Here is an 8,969-nt window from a genome sequence, read left to right on the forward strand (position 1 = left end):
TGGCATGTTGGCTCCCTCTTTTATTTATTATTGTTCTTCAATAAAGCTAATGTCTGTGCAGGTTTAAAGTAAAAATGTATGTAGAAAAGCAATGATGCTTCTCAAAACATCCTAGTTCGGGCACTGCATGCAGATCTGGCTTTGTAAAAGGCACTCAGATTTCTAACATGTTCTTTTTATTTATTTTTACCAAAAGAAAGTGAAGTGGTGGTGGGGTTAATTCGAGCAAACATAAGCACCTAATAGCACATCAACCGATCTGCGTCTGACAGCAACATTTGTTTGGATGTGTTTGAACTATTTCAGCTTTTACTTTGAAAATACCAGGAAATAAGCAAATTCTTTATGCAATCATTGTTAGAAAAAAAGGGGGGGGGGAAAACAGGCAGAACGACAACTGAGCTGAGCGCGTGAGACAGTCAGCAAAAACACACCGAAAAAAACTTTATTTAAACCGGCCCAGGTAACAGCGGCGCAGGAGGAGAGGGAGGCTCGGGACATTCAGTTCTTTCACAGAGAGGGAGGAAACCCCTCAGGATCACTTCCCAAACACACACTGGGAATATTTCTCCAAACTTCTGATAGATTTCATTTAAACCAGCATGGCTGCTGCGCTATTCAGAGCTGCAACAGGACTGAGTGTCAGAGTAGGTATACTTTATTTTTACATTTATTCTGTAGCTGATAGAACGAGTTTGTGTCTGCAGCTTCTCATTACTTTACAGCTGATTAACAGCCTGGCATGCACACACACACACACACACACACACACACTGATAACAAGTTTTAGTTTTATTCCCTGAAACTCTGTAACATCCTAATCCTCAGATCATCACTGAGAGAGCTCTAGGGACTGATATTGAGAGGCCCCACATGAAACCGAATCATTTTATTGTAAATGAGTCCAGTTTAGATTAACTGGGCTCTGGTTTTCAGGCTCATGAGTAACGCTGTGCTCTAATAAAGATGGCAGTGGCGCTCAGTCACGGAGTCTAAGCGTGGTTTTATACTAAATAACTGCAAGTATTTAGACTAATCATTTTACACAAGTTAACCAGTCAAATTGGATCATGGTTATTGTTTCATAAGCTGGAGATCATTTATGCAAGTAGTTTAATATCTGCATATTAAATAACCCAGACTTTAAAGCTGCTAAATGTTTGTAATGTGCAATAAAAAGTAGGCGCAGACATTTGCAACATATTTCTATCTGCACTTAGTTGTATATACAATTAGACTTTTTACCACTCATGTTTTTGAGATTTTGTTTAAAATACTGCTTATTATTTCCACTACTGTAGCAAATACAATGAAATCTCGTCATGTGCACTGTAAGGTGGAAATTTGAATTTAATTAAAGTTCTTCTGGCTACTGTTTGTAAAATAAACTGTTACCACCAGGGGGCAGTGTTTTACCAGTGGGCGTGTAAAATGTTCTCAGACCTGTGCTACTATTCAGGTTCTTTTTTTTTTCTTTCTTTTATCCCTTTCCATTTTTTATGTTTGTCTTTTCCAAGGCCATCCTGGAAATGAGAGTGTGACGTAATTCCAAGTCAGTCCACCAAATACGTCTGACCTGACCATCTGACATTTAAATGAAAAAATCCAAGGGAATATGCACAATTTTGTATCCCTACTCTTATTTGGTTTCTTTAACAAAAATAATAATAAAAAAAATCTCAAAGGATGAAGGCAGAGCACAAATCCTCTTTGGGCTTATGTCAGGAAGGGCACCCGACATAAAACTGCCAAATCAAACAATTGGTGACCCCATGTAGCAAGAGGGCATGAAGATGGGCTGTTTTAGATGTTACTGCTACTCTCAAACTTTTTGAGAGATGTTTTTTAAATTATTATTGTGTAAAATGCTTCTTAAGCTTAAGGTTTTTCAAAATTTTGAGGCTAAATATCGGGTACTATGGCTATTAATCGCCTATTAATCCCAAATCAGATGAATGGGGGAAAACACTTCCATTTAACTTTATTTCGAGAAAATAACTAAAAATTTCGAGTCATGGATCCTTTGTTTTTGTGGTGGAAACGGGCTTCCATAAGATTCTGTTAATATTATATCAAAAAAAATTGTGATGGTGTTTTTCTCTTATTTTTATATTATATTTATGGACAACAGGCAAAGATTGTTTCAGAAGCAGAGCGAGATAAGTTTCAGTTTATGCAATATAAGCATTTTCTCTCGTGTACTGAGTACTATTACAACACATAACGCCCATTGTAAGAATAAAATACTCTAGTCCCACCTCACAGGCCCTTTTTAGGCACGGTCTTGAAAACCATTCACAGCAGATGGATGCCCCTCCCTTCAGCTGGCGGCTTCTTCCTGCTAAAAGGCAGTTTTTCCTTCCCACTGTTGCCAAAGCATCTGCTTATAGGGGGTCATATGAGTGTTGGGGTTTACTCTATTTTCGTTGTTAATTTGAAAGTAAATGACTTTTAAAAAATGACAGTTTTACAATGAAATGTGAGCATTCATGATTTATGTGTGGTTCTGTATGTGTGCATGTTCAGCGGATCCACGGGGAGTTTTGTAGAGTGATGTGGACGCCACAGGCTGCTCGGTTCAGCTCCAAACCATCAGACAGAGACCCGCCACGCAGAACACACATCAGTAAGAAAACACACGTCCTCTCCTTTTGTCTTCTTTTGGCAGTCTAGACAGAGGCTGGAAACAAGGTCAAAGAGAGAGACACACAAAGAAAAGTACGGTATGCAGCAAAGGTCGCAGCAGACGAAGGGTATAGGAGTTGATTTTGGGGGTTATTACACTTCCTGTTGTGCAGAAATTGCCTGCAACTAAAGATAGTCCTCAATGAATAGGAATGAGTGCGATAGCTTAAAACAATTACATCTGTTTCCAGTCAAAAGTTCCACATTTCATGCAACTGCAGTATAAAAATCCTCTAAACAAAAGTAAAACAGCTCTCATGTACTCCAGCCTTCCAGTCTCCAGTTTTAGTTTCCCTGACAGGGAAGACGATTTTGCATTCTGCTAATGCGTGCTGAGTGGCCTGTTAAGAATGCATGACAGGACACATTCTTTTGATGGTATTCATCTGCAAAAAATAACTAGGTTTAATTAAACCACAACATAAACGTGCGTCTATAAGAAGCAGGTGTTTATGGTGGGCGAAGGTTACTTCTAAAAATCAAAATGGTGCTGTGGTCTGATGTGTCCATAACACTAACAAAAAGTACTGCTATGTGCTAGAAACTTGTTAAAATCTAATAACATAACTGTATCTGTTATCTCAGCTCCTGCTTTGATAAAATATGAAGAAGATTATTTACCCCACGGAATAGAAACTGCTCACAGTCTTCTCTCTGCTGACAGAGAAAGCCAAGGCCCAGCCTGCAGAAGAAGCTGATAAAGGTCTGGACAAATTCTTCTCTGAAAGGAGGCCAGCCACAGCGCCCCCTGCTGTTGGTGAAGGTCAGTACATTCAGGATGTGCTTAGTCAGGGTAACAGTTGGTAGACACGACTTAGTGGTGTAATAGTGGTGTAATTAATTCACTGTAAATATATGAGTAAAATGTTTCTACAAACAGCTTTTTTGTGCTGCTGCTTGGTTAGGAAACCAAAATGTATCCATTAAAAACAGAACTGGGAGTTTTAGGAGGGCTAATGGAACAGTCATCATCTTAAGATTAGTACAATCTGATTCAAAAAGCTGAAGTGGGTATCAGTGAAACCAGCTGATGTATTCAGATCTGTGTTACGCTCTGTTTATCATGGCAGGAGAGCTCATATAGCATAGCGGACGCTAACAGTAAAGGGTCTAAATTTGGCAGTAATGACTGCGTGCAAAAACAAAAACGTTTCTTCTTTCTTGTATGTTTATAAAATTTTTGGCTGCATGCATAAACCTGTCAGAGTAGTATATGGAGTATGATAAAGGTAGTGACAAATTCCTGCTTGCTTGCTACTGAATCACCTAAAAGAAATCCATTATTTCTACACAATAATTAACAAAAACCCAGGAAAGGTGAGAAGGTTTCACTCTGGTTAAAGACCTTTTTTCTTGCAGAGCTTTCCAAAGCTGCCACCATGATAAATACCAGCTCAGCCCAGGATCCACATGAAGCAGCTAACAGAGACTCTTTGGAGAAAGAAGAGGAGAAAGCCAGCAAAGCAGAAGCCATGATACCTGAGTCAACTTTAGCAGAAGTGAAGGCTGATGTGGGGAGTCTTGAAGCTGACGCTCTGCAAGAAACATGTGACTCGCTCCAGAAGGGAGCTGAGGAGCTAGCAAAAGAGTTGGAAGTGAAGATGCCAATAGAAGATGTTTCTGTTTCTGAAGGTGCAACAGAGGTGGACAATTTAACACTAGATTCCATCCCTGAAGCTGCGGATACACTGGAAGCTGAAACATCAGCAGTCCCTGAAGCTGTGATTGGATCTGAGCAAGGACCGATACAGTCGTCTGACACTGACCAGGAACTGAGACTAAACGATGGGGTGATCAATCAGAACAAAGTAAAAGGGGCAGCGGAGCCCGAAGGAAATGTTTTGGAGGCCATGTCTCTTGAGTCTGTGACCTTGGCTGAAGTTGAGGTGTCTTTGGGAACTCTGGAAAGCGAATCTCTGAGTGAAACCTCGACTTATCTGGAGAAAGAAGCTGCAGTTCTTGCTGTAGAGAAGAAGATGGAGGTAGAGGAGGAAACCACTACCAAAGAGATGACTGAGGCTACACACGCTGACCCTCTGTCTCTGCCTGAAGTCGTTTCTCTGCCTGAAGATGTGCAGACTGATGCACTGATGGAGAAGCTGCTCTTTACTGTTCCTGCTAGCGTAGAGGGTGCACGAGAGAGCCCGATTATTGAGGAGGCTGTAACAGCAGGCAGTCCGGATGGTAAGTTAAACTCCTGTGAGCGGTGAAGCGATGGTAGAAGAAACAGCTTCTTAAAGGCAAACTGATATTTGGTACGTTAGTTGGTTTTCTTACCAAGAGCTAGATCCAGGAGAGTCACATTAGTTTAACTGAAATCCAGTTTGAACACACACAGCACGCGTTAACGGGGCAAATCTCTGTTAGCGAGTAAATGCGGATCGCCCCGTGCGCGGGGCTGCACAGCATCAACGCGTTAGCGCTGTAGGCTCGTTAACGCGTTAGCGCCGTGCAACCCCACGCACGGGGCGAGCCGCATTTACTCGCTAAGAGAGATTTGCCGTGTTAATGGAGTTATGGCGTTAACGTCATTTTAACGAGATTAACGCTGACAGCAGTACTTCTTACAGGTTAAAGTTTCAGAGCTTGGGTTTGACTTTAGCCATGGATCTAATGTGGAGAAAATAAATAAATAAATACAATGGGATCCAAAATTAATCCGTGCGGTACACCACAAATGTGTGAAGATGAATAACACTAGATAACATTTCCAAACATTCAACTTACATATTCATTTAAAATAAGTAAAAATTAAACTGTAAATTGTCATTTGTCTTCAGTATAGGAAATAATTAAATGCTTAATATTTATTAGCTGGAAAAACAGGACAAATGGTTGTTATTACATAAAGTGTCATGTTTCGGCTGTGTGCAGGCAGGAGAAGGACCCAAACGCAAAACTCACGACAACAAAATTAAACTCAAAAAGCTGCTTTATTGCAGAATGACATGGAAAAACTAAACTAAACTAAACTAAGACATGGATAAACTGACACACAGGGAAACACAGCTATGAGGGAGACTATGACACTGTCAAAGAGAAACACAGGGCTTAAATACACTGAGGGATAACGAGGGAATGAGACACAGGAAGAGAGCACAGCTGGGAGTAATCAGGCTGGACAAGACAAGGGAAGCCAAACTAGAAACACTGACATGAGACACGGACCTTCAAAGTAAAACAGGAAACACACTGACTGAACTCTAAACATGTAAACGTAACAGCAACTGGGGAGACAGAACATAGGAACCTGAAACATGGTACAGAAAGGCACAGTAGACACAACATGGAACACAGTGAAGCCATATTACAAGAACTAAGCCGATGATAACCATAACTGAAACCTACGGAAATAATAACTATAAAGATCAAAACAGCACAACCCACATGAACATAATGAACTCACAGGGAAAGAGTAAAACTAAATACAGTGAACATAGAAACACAAGACCTCTTCAAAATAAAACAGGAAACATAAGACGCAGACATGACAACCTGAACTAGACAATGTAAGACACAGACATGAAACACATGAAGGGCAAGGGAGACTTAACAGGGGTTGGAGGACACAAGGGGAATCTAATAACAAAGAACTATAACAACCTAGGCATGATAAAAACTTAGAAAACCTAAAGGGCTTAAATATGAACATAAACTAAAACTCCAAAACGCTGGGCCATGAGACCCAGGATCGTGATATAAAGTGGTTACCTCTGGTGACAGAGTAGGCTCTTTTTAGAGGTTAATAATGAAATCAATGAAATTAAATGTACTTGATGCCAACCCACCTTATAAGATGACATTATCTCCACCATTATTTTCTATTTAAGTGAAGCCTCACACTCAGTTTACAAGCCAACTGAAATGTGGTTGGATTTCAGAAGACTTGTTGGGACTGACTTCTCACCAGCATCATGTCAGTGGTAACAACGACTCAACTATTATGTTCTCCAACTGGGAACACATATTTCAAGAAACTCCCTTTTTGCTTTGTATGTAGTGTTATGAAGCTTAAGGGCACAGTGCTTATACTGCTGTATGTATGATGATGACTAAGGTTTGTATACAAATACCATATAATTCATTCGTAATACTCCTGTATGGGGGCTGATGGATGTTGTGGGGTTAAACGTAGTTGAAAACACTGAAATATAAACTCTGTGATGAAGACCTTCATTCAAACTTTGACAAAAGCAGATAAAAGGCAGGAAGGGTTTTCAGTTTTTCTATAAAATTCCAAGGAATGTGTCAACTAAAGCTCTGGACCTACGTACTTTACACTGTCCTGTTTCTTCAGTTGTAACAGCTTCTGTTGATAACGTGGCTGCAGAGTCAGATCATCCTCCAGCTCCTCCTCTTCCTCTGAAAGAGGAGCTGCTGGTACAAGAAGAGGAAGGAGCCACAGGAGATAAAGAAGATACAGGGACACACACAGGTAAAGAGCACAGACATATACAGCTATAAGGTGGTTTGTCTACATTAAAGTACATTTTCTGTCCTAATGGTGTCTGTGTTTTGTTGTCTCACTTTGATCATGCTGTATTTTCCAATGACCAGTATCAGCTGGGAGTCAGAAAATGTTGTTTTAATGTGTGTTTTTCAGATTTGGATCCTGTGCAGAGACTCTTCCTGGAGAAGATCAGAGAATACACTAACATGCACAGGTAGAGAGATAAAGAGTTACAGTTGAATTTAATAGGAAAAACATTTAGAGAGTCTACATTACAGCTAGAATAACCAACACATTAATTATTGTACATTTCCTCAGAAGCATTATCCACACTACCAGATATAATTATCTGTCTGAATCCCATTATCAGAAAATCAACCGTAATTACATTTTCTCTAAGTGTCTGCCAGGTATTGGCCACATGTGGACTGTTTATTCCTACTGTTTGTTCCATGCTACATGTATTCTTATTTAACTTTGAGTATTCCTTTCCTCAAACTGTATGAGTGAAACTCTTTAACTGGAAGCAAGCCGTGTAAAGAGACATCAGCTGATTTGTCATCTCACTCTTTAAGGTCGAATGCAGGATTCCTGGAGGCGGAGCCAGATTACCAAAAAAACCTGTCAGAGGAGACGGCCAAGCTCCAGAGAGTCTATGGAGGAGGAGACCTCAGCAGCTTCCCTCAGTTCACCTTCAATGGTGAGAGTGATGATGAAGGGAGTGATGGGGAATGCTCAGTGACATGGCATTGTGGAGTGTATGAGAAATCCACCTGGACTGTGTATAAAGTATAACGCCGCTCTGTTCCAACCTTTTCAGGTGGCAAATTGCCCTCATAAAATAGATTCATGAATGGGAAAAAATTGGAGCTGTACTGCATGATTTGGGGATCTGGCTTAAATTAAAGTGAGGAGAGACCCTGGGACAGGACCAAGACATACTGCATTCATATCCCCCAGAAGATCTGCGGGTGGTGGCTGGGTACAGGGAGGTCTGAGTGTCTCTACTTAGACTGCTAGATGGATAAGCTGCAGGTTGTAAAATACAGCGTGTTGTCACATAAATCTGATTGAGATCCTTAATTCCAAATATCGCATTGGTGGATACCTAATCACAGCAGCAGCTAGAAGTATGATGGGGAAAAACAGAAACATCCACCCAAAAGGGGAGAATTTCAGTTCAGTTTTATTCACATCGTGCCAATTTGCAACAACAGTCACCTCAAAATGTTCTTTATTGTAAGGTGGAGACACTACAATGAGCAAGAAGTTGGTGACAGTGGAAAGTAAAAACTCCCTTTTAACAGGAAGAAACCTCCCTTTGATTTATAGTAGGAATACAAGAGGAAAACTTTTTTTAAAAAGCTGTTTAAAATGTATAGAAATGCTCAGAATATCTCCCTGTGGAGATGATTCTCTTTGGAATCTTATGATGCTGCTGTTCTGTAGCACTGCTAATGATGGGCAGTAACATGACAAAAATGTTACAAGATAATTAAAAGAAATTAACACACTTCTGCTGTTTTCTCTCTAGATCCCAAATTGGACCAGGAGTCCAAATGATCTGTAAATGGTGCCTCCAACTCTCTACACTCTTCCTCAACCTCTCCCTCTCCATTAACTCCTCAATTCATCTTTATTCCAAGGAAGAAAAAAGAGGAAGCATATGCATTGAAATCTAATGGTGTGGTTCTCTGGCTAAAATGTGGGGAACGTGTTACTTGTGGGTGTTTGTTTTCTGTGTGATGTCCAGTACTGAAATTTATTAGATTAAAACACAAAAAAAGCATTTTTTTAAATGTTCAGCAGCATTTGTGTGTGTGTGTGTGTGTGT

General features: G+C 40.2%; 1 protein-coding gene across 1 annotated transcript; it reads left to right on the forward strand.

Annotated features, from left to right (window-relative positions):
• Positions 1–370: 370 nt before the first annotated feature.
• Positions 371–8,924, forward strand: LOC309720118 (uncharacterized protein). The gene is made up of 8 exons (XM_082556706.1): positions 371–647; positions 2,527–2,626; positions 3,350–3,448; positions 4,045–4,869; positions 6,983–7,120; positions 7,289–7,349; positions 7,711–7,835; positions 8,670–8,924. The coding sequence occupies exons 1-8, from the start codon at positions 603–605 to the stop codon at positions 8,696–8,698; spliced, it is 1,422 nt and encodes a 473-aa protein (XP_082412832.1). The 5' UTR covers positions 371–602; the 3' UTR covers positions 8,699–8,924.
• The last annotated feature ends 45 nt before the right edge of the window (positions 8,925–8,969 follow it).

Source organism: Aulonocara stuartgranti (assembly GCF_965226115.1).
Source record: "Aulonocara stuartgranti genome assembly, chromosome: 13".
Classification (NCBI taxonomy): domain Eukaryota; kingdom Metazoa; phylum Chordata; class Actinopteri; order Cichliformes; family Cichlidae; genus Aulonocara; species Aulonocara stuartgranti.